The sequence below is a fragment of the Larimichthys crocea genome, chromosome XIII, assembly GCF_000972845.2.
Source record: "Larimichthys crocea isolate SSNF chromosome XIII, L_crocea_2.0, whole genome shotgun sequence".
Classification (NCBI taxonomy): Eukaryota; Metazoa; Chordata; class Actinopteri; family Sciaenidae; genus Larimichthys; species Larimichthys crocea.
Genome location: NC_040023.1, coordinates 45,737,860 through 45,763,230, shown reverse-complemented (window position 1 = coordinate 45,763,230; position 25,371 = coordinate 45,737,860). Strand labels below are relative to the sequence as shown.

At 40.6% G+C, this 25,371-nt stretch overlaps 1 protein-coding gene across 1 annotated transcript in view; it reads right to left on the bottom strand.

Moving 5' to 3' along the window:
* csmd2 (CUB and Sushi multiple domains 2) overlaps positions 1-25,371 on the bottom strand; it is a 216,642-nt gene that overhangs the window by 32,401 nt on the left and 158,870 nt on the right. Inside the window, exons 34-49 of the mRNA XM_019275463.2 lie at positions 24,474-24,569; positions 23,584-23,787; positions 22,559-22,683; positions 20,167-20,263; positions 19,176-19,280; positions 18,758-18,876; positions 16,855-16,924; positions 15,374-15,490; positions 14,930-15,139; positions 13,291-13,479; positions 10,353-10,530; positions 8,207-8,352; positions 8,028-8,108; positions 7,257-7,370; positions 1,065-1,253; positions 95-241 (exon numbers count right to left, since the gene is read on the bottom strand). Coding sequence (XP_019131008.1) covers positions 95-241; positions 1,065-1,253; positions 7,257-7,370; positions 8,028-8,108; positions 8,207-8,352; positions 10,353-10,530; positions 13,291-13,479; positions 14,930-15,139; positions 15,374-15,490; positions 16,855-16,924; positions 18,758-18,876; positions 19,176-19,280; positions 20,167-20,263; positions 22,559-22,683; positions 23,584-23,787; positions 24,474-24,569 — 2,187 coding nt within the window. The remainder of the gene's footprint in view (positions 1-94; positions 242-1,064; positions 1,254-7,256; positions 7,371-8,027; positions 8,109-8,206; positions 8,353-10,352; positions 10,531-13,290; positions 13,480-14,929; positions 15,140-15,373; positions 15,491-16,854; positions 16,925-18,757; positions 18,877-19,175; positions 19,281-20,166; positions 20,264-22,558; positions 22,684-23,583; positions 23,788-24,473; positions 24,570-25,371) is intronic.

Sequence of the window (25,371 nt, the reverse complement as noted above, 5' to 3'; positions counted from 1 at the left end):
TTCTTGTTTATCTATTCAAAGAGTACCAGTGAAATCACATTTTATTTAACAAAATGCCTGTAACAGGCTAGTGTTACGCCTGGTCTTAGCTCACCTGAGTAGCGTATGCGAAAGCCTTTGTGACTGGTAGTGTGATCGAAGGACCAGTGCAGGTAAACTTTGTTACTTGAGCTGGTGATGCTCAGTGGGCTGGAATAGTTACCACTGAGGGTAATCAGCAGAGGGCTTTGTCTGGATGGGCCTGTGATGAGAAAGAGAGAGAGAGAGAGAGAGGGAGTGAGAAAAGGCAATTATCAACCTCATAAATTTGTGCAAAAGAAAAGAGTGCCAATACTTTTATGAAAATCACCACAAGCACTGGGTCTTCAAAATGACTTGTGTTCCATAATCTACACACTAACATCTGAAGAATAATTTGACATTTTTTCTTGCAAATTCAAAATGACAGAACAGAAGATATAATTTATTAAATATTTCAATTCTGCGCAATTTACATTTTTTAAACTCATAGATTTATAGTCAGCTTTTTGAAATGAATATAGTTTTCCCTCACTCATGGCTTTTGAGGGATTGTGCATTTTGTTACACTTAGGGTAAAATCGAAATTTGCTTGGCTGCTAATTGTGGGGAAAAAAGATTTCCTTCCATAATTGGCTTGGCAGCTCCAAGGTTAGCAAATATCTGTTACTCTCCATTCGGCAGCAGATAAAAAGCACTAATCAGAATCACTATAGCGTATGACCGCCATTTTCTCAGAGCAGCCTTGCAGAGTTGCTGACTGTGACTCTCTTCACACGTAAATGTACAAGACAGATATAGGTACTCTGGCACCATGAAAGAGAGCCTGTGTGTGATTTTCTGTTGGTAGACACATGTTGTTGGGGATGGTACATTCAGCTAACTCATTTTAACCTTTGATTGTAGATATCTGTGGAATATTTGTCAGTCTTTGGCTACATAGGGATATAAGGTTAATAGACTACTGAATACTTCACATATTGGGTATATAACAGGATGCTCAGTTGAAAAAATGTTGTTGAATATGTTCAGTTACAGTGACCCACCATCAAAGATCTCAAGCTCATCAAACTGACGGCTGGTCTGGAAGTGTTCTATAGTGAAGGTGATGTTGTAGCCAGGTTCTACTTTGACCACCCAAGAACAGGACTCAAAATGGGGGAAACCGCTGCCTGGTGACTGGCTCATGATGACACCTGTGGAAGCTGTCAGCACCTCATTCATGGGACAAGTCACTGTTGAGGGAAAAAAAAAAGGCAGAGATAAAAATAAAAACGTAATTAATTTATATTATAGGAATAATGGTTTGTTTATACATCACTGTTCTGTGTTGTTTCATAATTTCACGTAACTTCTAAATGGTTCATTCTTTTTAGTGAATTTAATTTGCCTTGAAGCACAAAACGGATTGGTTAGATCCATATTATTATTGGAGGGCAGCTCAATGTGATGTGACTAAAAGCATGACTAAGCTAATTGTCTTTCTGATTCTGTAGCTGTCACAGGAAACAAAGCTGACCACGCTGTCAGTCAGTCCAGGAAACTGATTATAAATTATATAATATTATGGACCTGCCGTAAGCATGATCCCTCCTCTTCGCAAATTATCAGTATGTCACACATGTAATGCTCCCATCTGCCTAGGAGCCCCATTGTTGTGGTACATTTTGGTGGGCGGACCACATCCATCCGCTCATCTCCGCCAATGGTATTCTTGTGGGACATCCTTTGACATTTTCTAGCGGTTTCAGTCTGCATTATCAGACGTTACAAAGCATTCTTCTCTGTAGCGTTTTTGTTGCGGAGCTGTGAAGCCAACTTTTTAATCTGCCTGAGCTGTCGGCTTACATAGTAGAACCTCTAAAAACAAGCAGCAGCATGAAAGGACACCATCGCTACAACAATGACATAATGCAACTGCTACATTTTTTTCTCCTTCCTATTGTTTCTGTTGCTCACCTAATGGGGCTCAGTGCTGAAGACACAGAGTGTGAAATAACTCTTTCCACAGGAGAGAAATATATACATTTGCTTTTCTTGTTTGCTTGTGATTGCTTTTTGTAGCTAAATAAGATAACCTACAGAAAGTAAATGTTCTCTATTGTAAAATTAACAGCTAAATTAACTGTACTATATATCACAAAGAATCTTTGGGGCCTACATTACTTTGGCATGCATAATAATTTAAATAGTTTTAACACTAAAGCCATGCTTGAGCTCAACCCAACAACTTGTTAAAAGCTTTACAACTATCAAAAGCAGTGGTGCTGCAAAGGTTACAGCCGTGCCCCTCTCAAGGCACATATGAGTATTGTGTGCAAAATATGCTTCTATCTGATATTTTACATTAAGTACTGTTAAGAAAAAAACAAAAGCAAATGCAGAGTCACCCAGCCTCTTCTTACTGTCTGTCACTGCGTTATGAAAAGAGGATGCCACTGAACAGAGACCAAAATAAGGAAAAAAAAACAAACATACATTTTCCTTGTTAAACACAAACGAGAGGTTTCACTTGCAATCGTTCCAGAAATCAAAAAAACAGACTAAGATGCTGTAAATGTAAATGTAAAAGGCCACTTCAAAGTGCATATTACCAAAGATTTTTTGTAATGTTTTTGTCAATCAAGTGTTGCTGAAGAATTTAGCCTGGAGTGTAAATGCCCCCGTTGTGTGCTGCGATCTGAATACCAGAGCCTGTTCTGCCTCAGGGTGAGGCAGCACTTGGCACTTGCAGGTCCTTCATTACAGCGGTGAAATACTGAATGCTCTGAATCACATTCCAGCAGCGACTCCTTTGTGGGACAATGTGTGTGTCAGTATACACTTGTTTTTGTGTTTGTGGATAGGCTATGCGTTTGTGTTAACGCACTGCCGTGTGTGTGTGTGTCTTGGCTTGTTCCACCTCCTGTCTGTGTGTTCATATAGGGGAGATTATTAAACCCACAGGAAAAATATGGCAGTAAGCCTGGGTTAAACAGAGTTTGCAAATAATTCTGAGCATTTGTTTTACCTTGCTTGGCGGGTCAACCAGGTGGGGTTTATTGCCACAGGAAATCTCAGATATTGTCAGGTAAGCTGTCACTCACAGAAAGGCATATTTAAATGAGGGATGTTCCTGTCAAATACTTTTTCTACAACTTTTGCTATTCATTGTATTGCCATTGGTTGTAAATTCCAAGTGTTGCCATAAGTAGGACAAAACACCCCAAATATCTGCACATTTTGTTTACCATAGGTCAACTATTTTAGGGGGGGCTTTTTATGCCTTTATTTAATAGTTGAAAGTAGAGAGATCACATGCAGTTAGGGGAGAGAAAGATTGGGAATGATGCAAGAGATGTTCCCAGCTGGAATAAAACTCCTCGGCCATCAGGGTGCCCTAAGAAACACTAGTTTGTTCTTTATAGTATATTGTGATTGCATTACTTAGTGAGCTAAAGTAGTGGGGTAATAAAGGAATATTTTGCAAATAGTTATCTGAGTTACTGAGTGTATTGGGTTGTCCACATAAAGTGCAATGGTACAAACTACAACAATAGTACCATCATGTTGCATATTACGTGGAAATTAGAAATGTACATAGAACTTTTGGCATCTATCTTTGGAGGTAGAACTGACAGTAATCTATTCTCATCCCAGATTCCAAGAAGACATTTACAGAGTCTGTGAAACCATTTACAACCTCAACAACTTCAGTGGATGTAAGTCAAAAGGCTTAAATCCATCATGTATAGTGAAACTGATTGCACCTGCAAGCAGCATATAAAATCTAAGAGCGAAGAAACAATCAATTCTCCGAGGATGAGATGTGCGCTGTCAGTGACCTTTCAGAAAGCTCCAACGTGTCTCCAAAACTGCTTTCAGCTAGTCTTGGAGCTGATGGGAAGAGACAGGCAGGGGCTCTTATCTATAGGCTGCTACTTATTAAACTAATTCACTTTGAAATGAAGCATCACTCTGTACGCTGTAAACAAAAGGGTATTAGGGGACAAAGCTGACAGCTGGAAAAAAGCAGCTTCAACACACAAGGTGAGATCAGCACTGATAGGGCTCAAAATGAAATTTCACTTTAATGAGACATGGAATGGAATAAACTGGTAGCAGGAATGGCAAATTGCGAGACATCCCTTCTGTCTGTATATAAATTGTTCACAGTATGCAACAGCTTCCCAATAAAAAAATGCGGTGGAAGGCTTACGTGTAGACAAGCACAGATGCACAAACATCTGCATGCATATGCGCACATTTGTGCGCTCCAGTATGCAAGTATGGACGCACATGTGCATAAATCTACAACATATCAAGCTTGTAATTCTGCGGAGCTGTTGAGATGCCTTTACTCATGTTTGTATTTAATTAGCATAAGCTGAAGAGCGATAACGAGTTGATCGAAGGGGAGGGGCCGCATCATAAGCATTAGTGTGGATCAAGACCTAACAAGGCTGAGAAGTCGGGGATGACAATGAAGATGTGAAAAAAGGGGCAGCTGTAATCCATTCTGGGGGACTAAAACAGGGGGGGCAGGGGCAAAAAATAATCTAGGGAACAAAAGGGGAGAAAGACGAGGCAAGGGAGGCAAAAGGGACCGTGTGGGACGAAGAAAGCAGGCTAACTGGGTAACTAATGTGATGGGTGATTATGCAGGTTTTATCCAGAAATCTGTCTGGGGGATAAACACAGGGATTTTGAATCATCAGAGCTCATTGTGTTTCATTAATGAATCCAAGCAACACTTTGTACTGATGCTGTTGCTTTGTGTGTGTGATGTTGGAACTCCCTGTGGTCTCAGCAGAAAGCAGATGTAGTTAAAGGCTGTGGGTCCAATACAACCCAGTTTAATCAAATAGCAGGCAAATCAAATACTATACAAACCAACTGGTTGCTCCAATGGCAAGAAATACAAGAGAGGCTAAACCCTGTTTGCCTTTGTGACTGGCGACAATCCTCTGGATTAAATACAGACGAACACAAGAGTAAGTGTCTGTGTTTATGTGTGAAAGCTGTTTATTGGCCTGTATGTCAGTGATGGGAGAACGTTAAAGATAGAGACAGAGACAGAGACAGAGAAAGGCACATCTGGGTATAGATAGACACCTGTGTGTGACAATACATTGTACTTTGTTGTCGAGTTTTGAAGCAGCCTCAGAGAAGGACAAAGAAAAAGAGAATGGGGAATAAAGGGTACACGTGTTACGTAAGAACAAAAGTCTGACGCTAGTGAGTTAGGGGAGGGAAGTGGCAAGTGAGGGAGGAGGAATGCAGGCGGAGGGAATGCAGAGGACGAGAGAAGATATTGCCGCCGAGGGGCAAGCAACACTGCAGAACCGGCTGTAGGCTCCAGTGCTGCTCTCTTGAAGACAAAGACAACATCCACTACTGTGTAACAAAGACACACACTAGACCAGACAGTATATGTATGAGAGTGCCATTAAATGTATGTGGGGGTGTCGTCAGCTACACGTGCTGAGAAGAGTTGTGCTTGTCAGAGCTAGAAGTGGTGATTTGATAGGTGCAGCTGCAGCCGGCATGTCCCCTGAATTTCAATGAGCTGTGCACTTCGTCTCTTCATTGCCCTCCAACTACGTCTCTCCTGTCTCTCTTTCTCGCTTCGCTTTTTAACTCCAGTGCCGCTCTCACTTACTTGCCGTCTTTCTGCATATTTAGCAGTCTCTCCTTCATCTTTTTTCACGATTCTGTCTTTTTCCTCAAGTATTCCAACTCATTCAGAGTAATCTCAAACTGTTGATCTTCGATGCTATTCACTACCCATTCAATCTTCTCCTTTCCCCTCACACGAGCATCGGTTGGTTGGCCTTACTTTCCTCTTTACTCTCAGCTTTCTCACGCTAAACTCCGGACGCCTTTAGCTTTTTTTAATCTGTGGCTCTCCTCTTCATCACCCTGGTCTGTGTCTATGCAGGTTCAGTGGCAGCTTGGAGGAAGGAGGAGTATGATGGAACGGTTTGTCCCCAGTATAATGCGTCTCTCAGCAGAAGGAGAGCAATTAACAGGCCACACAAGTCATGAGCAGAAGGACAGATTCACAGCTGAATTGCACAGCAAACTGCTAGTAAATGCATTCAACTTTCACTTTCACAATTTTAAAAAGAGCACACAGATTTGTTTAACTTAGCAAGGCAAAGCTGTGTGCAAAGAATGTTTTTAAAATTTAAATACAAGGCAATGACAGTGGATGCTAGAGTGACGGTTTAGCAGCCAAAGGGATCAAACTCCATAAAGGGCAAAATAAACACACACACGCAGAATTTCCCCTTTTCCGTTTTCTACTGACTTGAATTTTGACACTTTGAGCCTCCTCTGTTGTACCTCTATACTTCTACTGCATACGGCTTCCCCTTTCATTGCCCTCTTTTTTTTTTCTCCAAACTCTTATATCTCCCTCCCTTTTCACCTCACGCTGAGAGCATTTGTGTATATTTCCTATTTAGCGCTCCAAATGAGCTATCAAATTTCGACTACTCTCCCCAGTCCCCACAAACAGAATGAGACACAAATTGACGACCACAAAACAAGTCAGAGGAAAAAGGAATCAAGACGTTTTCAAAAAGAAAGCAGGAGTTTGAAATCTATGTGCTCTTATGATATTTTGTAGCAGAGGAAAAGCATAGGGAGCCTTCTTCCTCTCTTGCCCAGAGGAAATGTATCACACACAACATACAGTATTATGATGATGATGTGGTGAGTTGGGAACGCTGCACTTAATGATTCCTCTGGGAGGACGATATCTCGGCATGTACAGAGCAGCACCCACCCTCAGCCTCATGGGAGCGAAGTATCATCCACATAGACAGAAAGTGCTGCCAAACTGATATGTGGCTGTGGCTCAGTGACTACAGGCAGAAGCATCCCCATGGGATGTAGAAATAAGGTGAAACTGAAACTAGTGCACAAGTCTATGATTACTGCAAAATAATTTTAGCTACCTATAACCCTGCAGAAAATAAACTCACAAAGAAGCCCTTTGTCCTGTGTTGTAATTTATGAGACAAATCTACTTTGAAGTAGCTACTTTCTTGCAAAGAGTACAGCACTTTAACATCATTTAGTAACATTTAATAGCTGCATCTACTGTTCCTGCTGGTGCACTGTGTTCCTGGTATGTTTTGGACTTTTAAAGACCCTCGCTTATATAACTGTGTTGTCCATGTTTTCTGTAACTGGTGGAAACTTACTTCCAAGGGAGAGTTCAAGTTTTTAAGCCATAGCCAATCCCTTACCATCACATGAGGGCGGAGGGCCCTCAAACTCCAAGTGCGTCCCCAACCGGCATGTCAGGATGCTGTTTCCACTTAACAGGTAGCCTGGAAGACATCGGTACCGCACTATGTCACCTGAACAGCGAAAGAGAGAGACAGAGGAGTGAGAGGTACAGTCAATTACAGATCAGATATGATGGCAACAATCCATATGACTGATGCAAGCCAAAATGTCTTCATAGACGGTGCTCCTTAGCCAGGATACTTAATATGCCACAGAAGTAATCATGATCCATTGTGTGCCTCAGTGAAAGAAAACCTAGAAAAGTACTATAATAAACCCTCACTGGGGATCCTATGGATGAAACACTGTGTCAGTGTCGCTGCCTTTGTGTTTCTGAATAATAACGAGTCAAGGAGGTATGCAAATAAACAGATAAGGGGAAATAATCTCCATTGTCTTTTACAGAAGAGAATGAGAGCACCTGCCACAAATCCCTCAGGCTTTCTGATTATTTTGTCATAATCACTCATTTATGCTGCTCCCTGAAAAATTGGTGTGAGTCTGCATTCAGTGCCATTGCCTTATGGGATGTGTAGTCAATATGAGAGTCAGTAAAACTGCTGCAACACAAAGTGATAATGGGATTAACTCTTTATGGATGCTACAATTCCGTTAGGATGGGACCAATGTCAACAATGTCAACAAAAAAGTCAGCAGTGCCTCGATAGCGGTGATTGTGTGTGTCCACAAGTGAATGGTGTCTTTTTGTGACAGTGTATCCCACCTACCAATTTTAAACTCTTTGCTTGCCATCAGGATCTCTGCATTGGGAATGATGGGAGGAGGCAGGCAGAACTGCAGTCTGTAAGCTTTATTGAGAACATCAAAGACATGAAAAGAGTCAGAACACATAATATGTGCATATTTGGTATAAATAAGAATAAAGTAAGGGGAGTTATTTAAATACCTTGATAGCTGATACGAAACAGTCCACCCTTCTCTGTGTTACTACGGAAACGTATCAGCACCTGATTGGATGTGCTGCTGGGCGGGTCATTGGGCTCTCCATCAGTGAACACTCCCAGTTTCCTGGCTGTCTCTTGAGGACCATCCCTAAAGGGGAAAAAAAAGGTCACAGGTCAACTATTATTTCAAATATAACAACACACTGGAGTACAGTGATGATAATTAACCATGGGGGTTTTCTGTCAGCAGCCTCTGCTCAAATGCTCACTCGCTCTCAAACATAAAGCATAAAGCACCTCGGGGCTCTGTGGTGCATATCTGCGAGAAAACCAAACAAAGCCACATGCCAGATTATTGTCAAGCAGCTTCCAACAGCAGAGTATAACCAAGCTGCTCACTTCATCATACCCAAAGCAATTACTCTGGGCTGCTCTGGGTGATTATGTTGAAATAAGGTAAAAATTACAGATAAGCGTGGAATGACAGGTCTGGATTGCGCTCTTCCTGCTAACTGCCATCCAATGGGAGTGTCTCTGGAAGCTGTGGCCCTGCCTTGGCAGTCCCCTGGCGTGGGCATGGCCGATTAAGCCAGCTCCCAGATTCCTGCCACAACCATTCAGCTTAAAAACCATCTGTCTTTGGCTGTCAGACTGGGCATGGGAGATTACAAGCAGCTCTGGAAATGGCTGGCTAGGGACTGCTGCCTGACAGCACTCTGGCCAAGCCGCCATTACGGGGCCCATTTCTTTGGCTCAGTAGTTCAGTGGATAGATACACAGTGGTGGTAACTGGAAACTGGGGAACATGATAGTCCCCATCTTGGCTCTGCATTAGCTTGCTGGGAAAGATCAACACAGTAGGGCCGTTTACAGAAAAGCAACAATAAGACAGAAAGTGGACCTTTTGGCTCACTTTAGCCATGTCGACTTAGTCACATAAACTCTTCACGGCCTGAAAAATTGTCACAGAAATTTTTATAAGCAGCCCGATCCATAAAACGTAGATGTCACCCCATGCCATGTGGACTTTTCATGTGGTCGTCAAGTTGCCAGGTTGGCTGACAGTCAGATCTCCGGTCTCACTGAGAACTGGGACCTTTGGCGCTTGTCTGAGGGAGAGGGGATCAACTAGGACTGGCAACCATCATGCATGCGAAATCCTGTCTTTGGTCGCACATATGGCAGGCCCAGCCGTGCATTATGGAGGTGATGAAAGGAAGCTTTACCCCTTGATACGAAAAGAGATACACCTTCCACATACTCGTCCTGACACAAACATTATCACACAAAAGATGAGCACACACACATTTCCACCAGCCAAAACCTACTCTCTGTGTCCGTCTCTCCTCTATCTCTCTCAAACACACATATTTCAAGAGGTGGAAACCATATTCCACCTACTGATCTGGTTGGTCCTTCATGGCTGACTGTATTACAGGTTAGTGTTTGGTATTTAGGACTTATGACTTATAATATGACATGGAAAGATGACGTATAAATAATAATAATTTATACATTCATTTATACATGAAAAGCCAAAAACCCACAGGGGGATTTGTCATGATCAGAGGTTTCAGGTGTTGTCACTGCATGTTTACTTCACTTTAAAGATCTTACAATTAAATAAAAAAATCTTCTGTTTCTCTGGAAGAGGGTAAGCAAGGACGAAATGGTGGACACAAAAAGAGCAACAATTGCACAAGACAAGGAGACAGAGCAAAAAACCCAGAAGTGAGCTTTTAATCTGCAATTCTTTTGCCACTGTGATCGATGACTAAGATGAGGGATACATGTGGTGGGAGGTCACACCATCCTTGTTATTTAAAAAAAAAAAAAACTGCAGAGTGAATGAAAAGAGAAGGCGGGGGCAGGGGAATTAGAGATTAGCAAACTGGAAAAGAGGCGGATATGTGGGGAAAAAGCCGGAGGAGCTGAAAGAAGGGATTGAAAGAAAAGGCAATAAGAGGAGGTGATGATAGCAACATGACAAATTTCAATGACAATTAGGAACGTGAAGTACAGAATTTAAACTTTTTGCTGATCGGGCCATGAGATGTTGGTTTGAGTAATAAAAAACTGGTGAAAATATCCCTTCAGCTAACAAACAACAAAAAAAGAACATTATAAGCTTATTTTAAGATTTCTTACCAGACAGTGATGAAGTCGTGCGGGCCATGAACCTGAAGAAGAGTGAAATTGAGTTTGATGCCAAAGCCAGGAGCCACAGTGATCAGCCAGGAGCAGTCAGCTGAGTTGGGGTACTCCACTGGGTAACCTGGGGAGAAGATGGTCCCATTGTCTGATGTGATGTTCCCACCGCAAGGCACTGGGGGAGGGAAGGGGAGAAATAGGTTATATATATCAGTGGGCCAGGAATACAACAGCCGGACAGATCTATAATTCAGTTGCATTCGGTGGAAAAAGGGGATTTTTCATCTCCCTCTTCTTCTGCTCCTTTCTCAGTGTCTCTCTACCCCTCTCCTTCACTATGCGTCTAGTTCCCAGGCGCTTGTCTGAGCTAAAGATTAGCCAGTAAAGCCTGTTAGCAAGTGGGGACTTGGATGGAGTGTTTTGCTAAGATAAGGCCTCAACTCTTTCCCACTGGGGGTGAAGAGAAAGAGTGCAGAGATGAGGCAAGGGGTTAGTGTGGGCTGGGCTTTTGAGACGTGTGTTTATGTACAGTATGTGTGTGTGTGTGTGTGTGTGTGTTTGTGTTTGAGTGACAGGAAAGGTTAAAACAGCATGTTGATGTCAGACCTGGAAACACCATTACCTCACAAGCCTCACATGAGCTGATATTAAAAATATATATATATACTCACACACACACACACACACACACACACACACACACACACCCAGCCTCGAATCTTCATGCATAGAAACTGTAACTATATTTCACATTCCTCAGGAACTCAGGAGGTTCTAACCAACTTAACGATTACGAAGCTTAACATTCCCACTGGTGCCCTTAGAGAAACCCAGTATTCACTGTAGTGAAGCAGGAAAAATCAAGAAGGCGTGGTAATCGCAGTACTGCAGGCATCTCAAGCAGCCCAGACAGGGTATTCCGTGGCACACCCTTGGTATAAGATCATTCCCAAAGCAGAGATTGCATGTTTTATCCTTCTGTTTCTCACTCAGGTTATGTGTGTATTCTTGTTATACAGCGCCCTGCTTTAGCCCTGTGGCTGATAGGCCACTCTGCTGCTGGCTCACCTGTTAAATGAGCTATCGATCAGGATGATTGATTAAACCCTGAGCACTCTATGGAGCTGCACCTCTGGCTCACGCCATCAACTGGCATGCTACTTTACCCCTCATGTGTAAAGAACGTGTTGTTGCTTCAAGGATTAGCTGTGAGCAGAAAAGTTGAGACAGTGTTGCAAATGTTTTTTAAACACAAAACAGTAAACGGTGGAATTGGCTCCAGGTCCCACATAACCCTGATAAGAATAACCGGTAATGGAAAATGGATGGATGGATAATCAACAGTAAAGCACAATATGCTATATCTAAAGAAACAGCAAATGCAAAAGGGATGATGAAGGAGGAGGACATGAGAAGACAAGGTTAAGTGGAGAGAGATGTGGAAACAAACAAAAAACAGACTACAGTGCTTTATTTACTTTATACACACAATGTGACACAATGTGGTGCGGTGCTAATGCCAAGACAAGGAGGTAAGTGAAGGGAAGGTAACAAAAATCAATATACTCGTGTCTCTCGTCCCCCTCAGAGGAAATCTATGTAAATACTGTTGTGACAGAGAGACTAAGGAGCAGGTTGTACTCAGCTGTACTGGATCAAGTATAGGTGTTAAAGCCTGCTGCTACATAATGCTGCCCATGTATCTGAGAGAAGGGGAGTTAAAAATACATAAATACATACATGCATGAATAAAAATAATAATAAAGTTTAAATGGTATATGACAATAAGTCAATAAATCAGCGCTCTCCATGTGTGTGTGTTCAGGCATGTTTATATCATTAACACAGTGATATCTCTGATCATTTCATCTCCTGCTGTATCACTTCCTCACACCAGGTCAAAGCCTTAAAGCCAATTCAATTACACTCACAGTCAGAAGCATCAGGCTGCCTTTTCCTGGTCATTTTAGTAGGCCAATAAACAGTATAACACACACACAAACACATGCACACAAACACATTTAATAGATGTCCATGTAAAAAACAGACAGATGGATGTGCACACAGTGAGAAATACTACTGAATATACGTGCCTGTCTCCCCCAAAACATGTTAAAGAGAGTTCAAGTAGTTGAAATAAACACTTTTACACTGGTATGTGTGTATTAAATGCTTTATAGTATCACTGCATGCTGCACGGGTATACATAAATAAATTGCACATTGAATCTACACAGACATGTACTGGGATATAGAGTCCAGCAATATGATTAGTATTATACCAATGTATTTGATGAGGAATACATTTCTTGGGTCATAATAGTTTGAGAAAATTGAAAAGGCTTATATAAAAGAAAATAGCTGTGAGAGAATAAACTCTATCTCAGTGCCTTTTTATTTTACTCTGTTGCTCCTTCTCTCACTTGCATTTATCTCCCTGCTCACCCATTCAAAATTCCAGTGTCATGGCCGTCACCTCCCTCTGTAATTTTGCCTGCCTCACTGAATAATTGGCAGATGGAGCATGAGAATATGGGTCAAGGACGAGGCAAAAGAAAGAGCACCCATTACTTTTCTTTTCATTTTAGACCCTTTTTTTATTCATCTTTTATTTGTCTCCATTCCTCTTTAACAAAGTATTGATTTTCAGTGACGAATGGGGAATAGCTTCATTAATGGGGAATAATAATTCAGTTTAATTGCATTATTCATAATAGATAATCATTATCTCCATGGCCACACTTCACACTAATGATTAATAGCTCAATATATAATTATAAACAGGAAGTAATAATTTAGTTACTACTTTGGTTCTTCCTTCCATGAGGCAGTATAGTGGGCCACTAGTTTGGAAGACTATTTAGTGTTTAGATTAATAGATGTGTTTAATTTGCATATTACTGGGATACTGATACGACAAATCTCACATTCGTTACCTTCACAACGAGGGAAAGGGTGATCCCAATTCCGGGTGGTGCCGTGCTCACAGGTGAGGATGGAATATCCCATAAGCTGATACCCAGGCAAACACTCAAAGGAAATGGACTGGCCCACATTGTAGCCGGCACCCACCACCACCCCGTAGCGAAAAGGCTCTGGATCTGGGCACTCCTGTAGCTCATACGCTGAGGGAGAGACCAGTATGTGCATTAGTCTTTCGAAATCGGTATTAGATACATCTAGTTAACAACATGTTAATATTATAACATAAGCTTAATTCAAAATGACAACATACGGTGATTTTAAAACATCACATAGCACGTTTAAACATGTCTGTGCCCCTCTATATTCATGTCAATAAAGTACATCAGGGAAGTTATTGTTCATTAGTACAATTGTTACTAGTTTAATTATCACTGTGGTCACCTCCTGTACTGACCACCTGTTTCAGGTTCTTTCTTACTGCCTGAAGCTAGCAATCAGTTCATACAAGCACCACAGACGTGTGGTCATTTGCCAGAACATGTAAATGCTCTCCTTCCAGACAATGCAAGTGTTTTAGTAAATTGTCTTTGTTTTGTCTTTGTCTCTATTTTTATTTTCCATTTTTCCCATCCTCATATTTTTGCTGCATTTCCTCCTTGTACTCTACCTCCCACTCACTGCTCCTCCTCCTCTTCCTCAAACAGGGGTTTTCAGATGAAAGACAAATTGCCAGGGGCAGGTTTGACTTGTGCCAGATGAGTATGATGTAGTCATCAGAAGTAGTGCGGGTAAATAATTCGTACTCACCTCCCCCACCCCCCCTTAGATACAAAAGCAAAAAGCCAGTGAGCCTTGAAGAGGCAGGATATAAATATGACTAAAGAAATTGATTTCTATGGATCACAGCCTCTCTTTGTGGAAGATAGCTCATGAAAATGCTGCAAAAGAGGGGTATTTGCAAATATAATGCTTGATTTATATGCTAATGTACACATAATTATGTAAATGCACAATGCTACCTTTCGATTTGCCGGGTCGTTTGTTAAATCACAAAATACAAACTTTGTGTGCCTGTTGCATTTGCAGACAAGGGCAATTTATTCATTGAAGTGAGGCCTTTCATTGGCACATAGTGAAGAAATCTTTTAAGTGATCAACAGTTTTATATACAGAGATTTATAGATATGGCAAATTTACTGGCTCTGTGGGCTGATTAGCCTGACACAGTCTGTCCTTGGGCTAATTCAGTAACGTTATGGCTTTACTGTCACTATGAAGTGACACTAATGGTGCATAAGTGAACATGAAAAAAGTAGTAGTAGTAGATGTAGTAACATTCCATGCACCTTTGCCGAACTACATTTCAGTGACAGAAAGAGGTGTGGAGGAGCCAAAAAGCTGCAGCCACACTAAGGTAATTACTAGTTTGATCAAGCATTGCAAAAGAAAGTGACTCATAATACTGCTACTGACTCAGCTTTGCAATTAAAAAAATTTAGTCTTGGTGATTATGCTCATCATTATGAATATTAACCAAGTCTATTTTTGTCTGAGACAATCCCAAGGCTCATCATTACTTTGTGCTCAAATCTTCTGCATCTTTAACAGGGAGCTTTTTCTTCTTATGCACGATCTTGGTTGGTCTCTTACCCTGGTACTCAAATCTGAATCCCGGTTTATTCTGTGAATGGTCACTATGGAAATATACTGTGGTCTCATGGGAGGTGGTGAGAAGGGAGGAGGGAATATCCTGGCCACTGAAACGGCCAATAACAGCACTTGTGTCAAGGGGCCCATTGCGTATCTCAAGGAAATCATGGTTGGCCTCGGTGGAGAAGTTGAGAAACTGCATGTGGGCTCCTGGGAAAAGAAAAAAAAAATGTTGAGAAAGGGGTGGTAGGAAATTAAAAAAAGAAAGCCGCTCCTCTCCCTGAAATACCACAAATGTAGCCCTGCACAGGTTCTCAGATCTAAATATAGAGTTTAATCATATGCATATACCACAATCCAAATCAACAAGTTGTGTAATTAAATGTTCTTGAGTGTGAAAATGCCAAGTGCGACATGCTCTAAGAGCCTCTTCAGGATGCTCACCGTAACCAACTGGCAGGTAGATTCTCCAGGTGCAGTCACTGTTGCTAGGGTAGTTGCCAGGGAAACCGGGACTGAGAATCATGCCCTCCATCTCCTCACGAATTCCACCACATTGAGCTGGAAGAGGGCAGACAAAGCATTTCATTAGTGAGTCTTGAACAAATATAGTGCTACTGTAGTAAAAAATACTGGGTGTTTTTTTTTTTTTGTTTGTTTGTTTGTTTGAATGTTTTTTAGTATTGCAACTTGAATTAGATTTTTAGTAAAAGCATAGCAGAGGTGAAACATTTAGTTATTGTGAACCTAAATCCCAAAGCCTGTAAAACTGTTTAGAAATTAAAGAACCCAAACCCTATCTTTTATGTGGGTTTCACTTTGATTATAGGCAAGGTCAGATTGTTTTTAATCACATGTCCTTGTTCTCCTATCCAAGCACATTCTTCTACAGCCTAACCCTTTCATCACACTAAAGGTCTCCTTATTCAATCAAAATAATGCAGTTTAATTTTTTTTTTATTAGCAATGAAATTGCTTTTAAAGAATTAACTGAATTCAATGTAAAAATGACCACAATTCTACCAGCATATCATTAAATGGGAAACTTTATCGTACTATTAAAGAGCATATGTGACATCAAGGTGCCAAATACTTTTTCGTTTGCTGCTCTTCATCCTTTACTTTTCGTCTTAGATGACTGATGGATAAATGTTCTCTTAACTGACCAGGACTAAGAGTAAGAAAAGAGGTGAACTAATGACTAAAAGTGATAATGAGATCAAGAAAGATGAAAAGTGTGAGAGATCCTTACACCAAAATGTAAAATATGAAAGGAATACCGAAACTAATGGTAAAAGAATTAGCTGACTAAAGGAGAAAAACAAAGATAGAAGTACCGGCAAAAGAAAAACAGCACACATAGTGATGAATATTAAGAAATAAATGGACAAACAGCTGGCATAAGTTAGAAGAGGGAGAAACTGCTCAGAGAAACTCGGAGTACTATTGTGTTTCTGTGAAGAAAAGTGAGGGGTTAAATGTTATCCTGTAGCAGCACAAAATGCCTGAGGTAATCAGGAAACTGCTGATGCCTGTGAACATGATGAATCTTCCCACTACTTCAACCAATCATGGTCTGAGATGGAACTAATTAGGCAATAGTAGGTTGTTCCAATAAATGGGAACCGTTTGTCCAGACACTCTCAAAGGCAGGAGGACTTGAGGTGCAAAATGGAGAATGCAGTTTAATTTAGTGTGTGCACTCAGCTTTCGAGGTAGACATATCAGACACAAAAGCGGTCATGATGTCAAAGTAAAACACAAACTAATGAAATATAACCTTCTATTCCTATTCTCCTATTCATTTTTTAACGCTTTCAAGAGCCAGGTTATTATGTCAGTCACCTAAGGTACTTCTGTGTGTATGGGACTTTGGCCTAAGATGCTCTGTATAATATTTGGAATAGAAAAAAAGGTATATTTACCGATACAAAGAGGAGGTGGGTAGTTCCATCGTCTGACGGTTCCAGGCATACAGGTAATATGCGAGTTCCCCTGCAAAGAGCATCCATGCACCGATGTAGGGGCACAGAACAACAAGGAAAAGGAAATTAATGAATTTGTTCTCCCCACTGTCTCCACATGACTTCATGTGGTGACTAAATTACTTATAATCCATCTGAAGTGACAGAGAATAATAGAGAGGGAGCATCACAGGCATATTAAAATGATCACATTTATTGTTGCACTGCTAAAAAAATAAGCAGTACAGCTTTTTCTGAAACTCCCTAGTTGAGATTAAAATCTGATAATAATAACAAAAATTCTGATGTTGGAACATAATGGACTGACTCGACTCAGCTGACCTTTTTCCCAAAATATGTCTATAGTCATAGTCTCTACAGCTTGGCACTTACTGTAATGTAAAACATGAACACCAAGGCAACAAGCTCATGAAGACTTTTGAACTGATCTTATTCATTAAGGATTGCAACTGTAATGGTTGATAATGTGCTTAGATATTGAGGGGTGATATTTTAATTTCCTTTTCTATCGTATAATGGTCAGATGGTCAGATGCACCAATTTATAATCATATGATTTTTATTAGATAATAGTTGGACATAACAAGGTACTTCTGCATACAAGAATTATGTATGTAGGAAATTGTAATGGAGGGGCTGGATGAAACAATATAACTGAAGTAACTTTTGCAATAAATTGTGATTCTATAATTAATGTTGACTATTAATAATACATTAACATATGTCTCTTGGATAATGTCTTTAATGGAAATAACTGAGAAAAGCAACATCCTGACCTCTTACATTATGCAAGTAAGCAGGGTAATGTAAAACTCCCAGATCTTTGATGGAGCTCATGATGACGTTAGTGCCTTCCCATAATAACTCACTTTACAAGATCAAATCTGCTTAAAATTCTTCATTCCAGCTATTGGATTAATGTCTATTACAATTAAATAATTCAAAGCAAACCCAGTTGAAAATAAGGGTGCGACATAAGCCACCCTTCTTTTTCTGGGTGAGAACTGTGAGGGAGCAGTGGTGGGAACATTTAGTCCTGATAGACGGTGGTAGATGGTAGTGTACTGCTGTACAGAGGAGAGGGAACTTTCAAATAGAATCTGTTTGAACTACTGCATCCAGTGTGTTCCACAGATGTCGCCATCTGTCTCCTAAAGCCCAGATGAATACAGTGGAAGCACTGGAGGATGTGCAAAATACAGTCGGACTGGGAGGCTGTGCAGAAATCTGCAGAGTTTATAGCTCCACATCCTAGAACTTATAGGCAGCAGATGGAGGAGACCTGTCCTCATGCATGTCCTATCCTGCCTTTGAGCTATTCATATTTGAGCAACTTAAGGAGAAAGCTGTCATGCATCATAAGATCCAGGATGGATGACAGAGATGAATCATAATAATCATCCCTCAATCAAAGCTGAGCACATGCATAATTTAGACACAGGGAAAGAGATGCAAATAAGGTGAATATATACCCTAATTGGTGTATATAATCATTAAAGTCAGGGCACTCCACATATTATGGGAAATATGTTTAAATTGCTTTAATCACATTAAGATATTTAGAGCATACAGTTCACTGGGGCTAAAAAAACAGTAACTAAACTTCAAAATGAACTAAAATGTCAATATGGCCACATGATCCAGTCTACCAAGGCCACCTCAGTTTATTTTCTCTGACATTTTGCTTTATCCACTACTGTTAAATGTGATCAGTGCTTGAGGAGATAACTGAAGAAAGATAAAGCTTACAGGACTGACACTGGAAAAGGCAAGGGAAGGATAAGCATCGATGTGGTTTCATGGTCATTTATGGCTGAACCGTATCTAAAGCTGGGAGATATTACCTGTAGAGTATATCCAGGTTCACACAGGAATGACACCACATTGTTCATCTGCAGACGCTCCCCAACTTTGATGCCATTCATAGGAACCACAGGCTCTGGACAGTTGGTCAGAGATACGGCTGAGGGGACAAAGAACAGATATCATCAGGACATAGGAAAAATAAAGACAATGTAATAATTATACAGAAACATAACATAACATAACATAACATAACATAACATAACATAACATAACATAACATAACATAACATAACATAACATAACATAACATAACAGGAAAAGAAATGACAAATTGTAATGCAAAATGTGACAGGAGAGACATCTATCCGTGGGGACAAAGGCTACCAGCAATACACAAAATGTATTCAGACAGTTGATACTTTACATCAAGTGGTATGAAGTTTCTTTTTCACTTACTTTTGTATTCAAGCCTGAATCCAGCTGCAGACACACTAATATCAGAGAAAAAGTGGAGGTAGAGTTGGTTGGAAGTGCTGTTGAGGAGAGCTGGGACCGTAGTGCCTTTGGGAGGAGATAAATAGTGGAGTTTAGCAATGCATCCCCTGCATAGGCCGACTATAACTAACTGTAAAAGATACTGGCAAATAGCTGAAAAGTTTTTTGTGTGTGTATAAGTGTGTCTGTGTGTGTGTGTGTGTGCGTGCATAGTTGTGCACATAAATGATTTTCCATAGGTGCATTGTGGACTTTTGGGGAGACAGATGTAGGATAGCGTGACCTACTCACTTTTAACAAGACAAAGAGCAGAGATGTATGTTTCTGAAAAAGCTAAAAATAAAAGAAAACAACTTCCCAACAGAAAGAAATCCATCACAACAAAATCTAAAACTTCTACAGATACTATATGACCTAAAACTGGTCGTTTAGTAACTCAGATTTGTAAACCTGGCATTTCTCTTTCATCTCTTTACTTGGGGTACATCAAACATTTACTTTTGGCCTGGTTTCAAGCACAAACAAAAGGAGAATTCCCTATTGCTGCATCCTCACTGTGAGGGGAGTAGCACACATACTGTAAACCTTCGCTGTAACTCCACACAGACAAGGCTAACCTTTGCAGAACCAAGATTTTTACTGGGGAAGTTCAAATTTCCCCATGAATATACCGTATTGCTGTACTTATGTACCCAAAATTCAAATAAATAATGTTATAAGTCCAACTGTGCCAAATAAGGCCCACATTTGTAAAACTGTACATGTGTTTGTTAACAAATACAGTATTTGTTCCAGGTCATATGCTGCTCTGTGAAAACTGATTAGGCTCCTATGTTGCTTTGACTATGGTTTTGGCAGGTATAGATGAGCAGCTTTAAAAATGTGTTAAATGTTCAAGGTTGAACTGGTGAATAAACATTGAAAATATGCAATCAAATATATACGGAAATACCTGAGAAGCTGCCAAGCATGGTGTCAGTGTTGTCTCCTCCGTCAAACACCTCCAACGAGTCCCAGTTCTGCTCTGTGACAAAGCTGATTACCTGGATCTGAGACAGTTAAGAGTATGTAGTAAAGGGAAAAAAGACAAAAAAGACATTAAAAGGTGGATTTAGAGAGCAGAACAGGGTCGAGGTTGTGTGGTTAAGGGTTGATTAATGTAGAAAAGGATTTTTTTTTTTGGCCTTTTCAAGCTTTATTTCTTTTAGAGACAGCTGAAGAGTGACAGAAATGTGAGGACACGACATGCGGGAAAGAGCCACAGGTCGGATTTAAACCTTGGGCTTCCGCAGCAAGGACTGAGCCTTCGCACATTGGGCGGCTGCTCTACCAACTGAGCTAAACGCCACCCAAAAACTTTAGAATTATTAACAATCAGCAACAGTCCTTTTGCAACGGAGTATGTCCTTGCTGTCTATTATTCACTTTAAACACACTTCTGAAAGGCTGTGCTCGAGTGGTGGCATTGGTGTTGAAATTTAAGAAAACAGAATGTCAGCTGCAGAGAAGGTTGGATGTTTTTCCAAAGAAAGGCCAGCTGAAACTTGTTCTTGCTAAATGATGGATTTTCAAACTTGTTTTGCTGTTGAATACTAACCAAAGGAAGTAGTTGACTTACTCCTAATATGTAACATTGCAAGAGATCTTTAAAATTAAAGTGAATGTGTGAAAGGGGCTACACTGCGCCATCTAATACGTCTTTGTTTCTTGTCTGCTAGTTAGAATCGTGTAAAAGAAATTCATCAATTTCTTTACTTTAGCTTTCTATAAGTTCTCCTTTCATTCTTTCACTCTCCCTTTATGTTTCCTTTCTGTTCCCTCTCACATCCATTCCTCTGCCCTCTCCTCTGCCTCTGATGGTTATAGATCGGATACGAGCCAATTAAAGGGCTGGTAGGGGCTCTGGCGCATCCCGGGGAGACGACGCAGATCACAGATTGATCTTTCATTAGGGGGGCACGGCAAATGTGCCGGCAAGGCACCTCGCTCCTTTAAGTTCTCTTCTGGATCGTGACACTCCAATCTAATGTGTCTCTGCTAGCTGGTATAGAAGGGTAGCAACAGCGAGAAAGACAGACAGAGAGTAAGAGGGTGGTGTGTGAAAGAGATGAAGTGGAGTTGGGATAGTAGGGATAAGGAGGTTACAGATGTCACATTTTGGTAGCACAGGCATTGTGAGAAGTAAGTTTGTGAGAATGGAGGCCCAAAGAACACAAACTTCTATATATCACTGCCAAACTATGCTGTTGTCAGTTAGGTATGTACACGTTCCAGTGTCATGCTGTTTGCCCTTCAGAGGGTGTGCTGTACAGTCAGCTTTCTGTTCTTATTCTCGGTCTATTTCACCTCAAAGCTATAGTGATGTTAGTGCATAGTGCAGCATGTTAAGTACACCTGTGGGCCATCTTGTGTATTTGACCTGCAAGGACAGTCAGCTGACGTAGAGGAGCTAATAGCTGAGGGACGGCACTGAGGTCATTAGCCACAGAGGCTGAAGCATAAGCCTAAAAACGTCAGGCAGATCCACAGGGACTCTTGCACAGGTTCCTGGTGGAGTTCCATCACACAGGCATCAAAGAATAAGAATATGCAAACTGAATTAACTCCCAAGAAAGAAAAGTAAAATAACTGAAGAGGCAATTATATACAAATTTATTTCAGGCTTTGCAATCTTATGTTTCTGGTATAGCGATCTGGCAAATTAAATTCTGAGCTTCTGTATAGACTTTATCATTTAGCAGCCCATCTTTGCCTTGAGAACTGTAAGTGCTATACATTGATATACTGTAAGATGCCATGCTAATGAGGCCTCGGTAAGCTGAAAACATATCACCACACAGGAGCTTGTTGTCAACACTGTGCAGAGCTGCAAAGGCTTCAGACTAGATGTAAATAATATCATTTAACAGTCTGTCCAGAGACCACTTAAAAAGGGGGTGACTTAATGCATTTTAAGTGAGCAGTCAGGTCACTGTGGCTCAGCCTCACTGCTTTTCTTCATAACTGGACAATGTGTAGAGAGGTTACATTTTTAATTCCTTTGTCTGCAGTATGCCTTTCAAAACTGTACTACCCTTTTCCTTCCCTAAACACAGACCTCGGCCTCTTAAAACATGATCTTTGATGTTAGAAGTAAAGACATTTTCACACTTGTTCACTTTATGCTAGTAACCTGATTTTCTGACTTCCTAACATATCTGTATTGTATTTAAATATCACCTGAGTGCTACTTCTTCGTGGTGCATTTGGGTTGGAAATATTGGCTTAGAGGATGTGACATTTTTACAAACATAGCTGAATCTGTCTCTGATTAACTGATGGATTTAAGTCCAAGTTATACAAACCTGGATTCCCGATCCTTCAGGTACAGTGATCTTCCAGACACAGTTGAGGCTGTTGAGGTAAGGCTCTGGAAAGCCAGGCGACAGGATGGTTCCTGTCCGGTGTGTCAGATTGCCTCCACATGGAACTGCAAGAAAAAACAAGGATGAAAAGACGTGACTCATTATCAGTGTAACAATTGTATCATGTCTACAGGCTGGATGTTATACAAACACACAGGGAGAGTAAGATTATGTACATGCATACCAACACTGAAATGACTATAGAAAAATATGGTAATATCCTCCATAATCTTTTTTCTACAAACATAGACGTGATTCTGATTTACTGAGATTAAGGAATTTTCTCCAAACAAGTGTCAAAACTGCAAATAGGATGACGATCACACAAGCTAACCAAAAGATTAGAAGAATAGAATCTTGATAAAACATTTCATTAAAAAAAGAAAAGCTGAATTAACTTCACTTGAAACATTTTCTGCTTCCTTTAAAATAAATCTGATTTTAGGACTCATTCAACTTAAGTCATTAAATAACTGGCCATGCAATGCACACACAAATACACACACTGTTACACTTCTAAGAGTGTTTACAGTCTTCAAAACACTGTCTTCTCAGCTTGTTCTCCGCATTTACACATCTGGTGACAGCAGAGGAGCATCTGCTACAGCTGTATGAAGTGTAGTGAAGTGTGTGTGCATGTGTGAGTGAAAGTGTGTGTGCATCTGGATATCTCCATATGAGTGTGTGTGGCTGTGTGTTTTTGTGACCCTCAGCAGTGCCTGCCACCTGTGTGCCACGTGGCTGAATCTCACTGTATTGCCACAGGCGATGGCTGGCAGCCCACATCTGTGTCAGAGTAACAAGAGTTGAAACTCAAGGCATCAAGTGCGAGAGACAGAATCAGGGATGGAGAAGGACAGTGATGAAAGAAAGTAAAGAAAGAAAGCAAGAGAAACAAACAAATATAAACATATGTGTTGTCTGTGACTCTGTTTGCTGTCTGTATTTGAGTATTCATGCCTTACCTATACAGCTGGGTATGGAGCTGTTCCATTGTGCCAGGGCATTGGGAACTGTCAAACATTCAATGGCACTCGGTCCCTCCAGCATATAACCTGGGCTGCACTCAAAGCGGATCACTGCACCAACGGCAAAGTTGTTACCCATACGGCGGCCATTTCGGGGCTCAGGGACTGAACTGCACTGGGTGGCACTGGTCCGTGGTACAGCTTTTTAGAAACAGAGTGAATGACAGGGTGATTAAAGGTTGATTTTGACAGCTTCCAAGAAAATATAAGGCTGTTTTGATCATGTCTGTCTCTTTCCCTGTCAGTCCATGATAGATTTTACAATTAGTTTTTCAAACCCTAACATTTTTTTGGGGGGGTTCTATGGGTGTTATTGTCAGAATTACCACAAATAGATACTGTAATATAAAATGTGATATTCAGCTTCATTTGGCCTTGTGCTTCTTTCAGCTTACTTAGACAAAAAAAATGAATTATTTATTCATTGAACTTTCTCCAGAGCTGCCATTGCTTTTGGATATCTGCAGCAAATGTCATTTCTGGTACAGTGCATTGTTTAAAGAAAATAACAATTCAAGAGAAAAGTCTCTCTAAGGGAAAAAGAGGAACAGGGGAGTTTAAGCACAACCTTTTCAACAGACTGCTATACTTCTACAGTGTTTATGCTCCAGAGCACACACTTCAGCCGACACGCACACAAGCATATCACAGCTGAAACAGCGGCTGAAGGTGAATCCTTTTTCGAAATCACTCAGCAAGTCATCTATTATAGAGGGGAACTGTGGCTGTTGGAACAGAGGGAACCCCAAAAAAAAAAAAAAAAAAAAACAAAGCAGTAGGATTTGTTTGTCTGCACTTGTGCGAGCGTTCATGTGTTACACACTTACCCTGGTAGACCAGGTGGAATCCTCTCGAGCTGGATTGGCCATTGGAGGTAAAGCTGATCAGGATTTGGTTGGAGGTGGCTAATGGCAATGACTCGCCTGAGATGGGGAAAAGTTAAAGACACAATTTGTGATGTTTATATTTGTGTGGGTACCCATTAACAGCCATATAATCACCTTCACAGTTAAATAACTAATATTCCCCACATTTTCACATCAATTTAAGTGTGAATGTTAAGTGGTAGAAAATATGTGTGTGGAAAAGGACATACTGCAGGTCTCTGAGTATGGATATATTTAGGAGCTACAGTCATGTACAGCATTATAGAAAAGTGTGAAAAAATATTGTGTAGATGTCTGATTTCAGTGAAAACCTGCTGTTTAGTCTAGCGCAGTGCAGGGTGACATTTTCAAACTGTATAAACATATACTGTAATGAAAATTAAGTGTGTATAAGGCTGGATAAGGCATATCACAATATGCAAATGCACAGCAATTATTATGACAAGTCTAACATTTTACTGTCATACAGGGCCATGCTTATATGCTATGCTTATTACATAGCTAACAATTTCCTTCAACTCAGTCATGAGCTCAGTCAGCTCAGTGCCTGCATTGTCAGGAACCAGCGTACATCTCTGATCTGCTCTATCCTGATCACCAGGAGGTCACTTAAGTCTTCTGATCAGGGCTCATTGGTTGTCCCTTGTTCTTGAGTAAAGAGTGGTGGCTTCAACACTTCTTCCTGTAGACTAGATATTTTGCAGTCTCTGTTGAAGCCTTTAAAATGCAGCTGAAGACCTATTTATTTATCTTGCCTTGCGCTGTTTCACTGCTGTTTTCATTTTTTTCTTCCTACTTATGTTTTACTGAATATATTGTTCTATGCTTTCATTTTGAA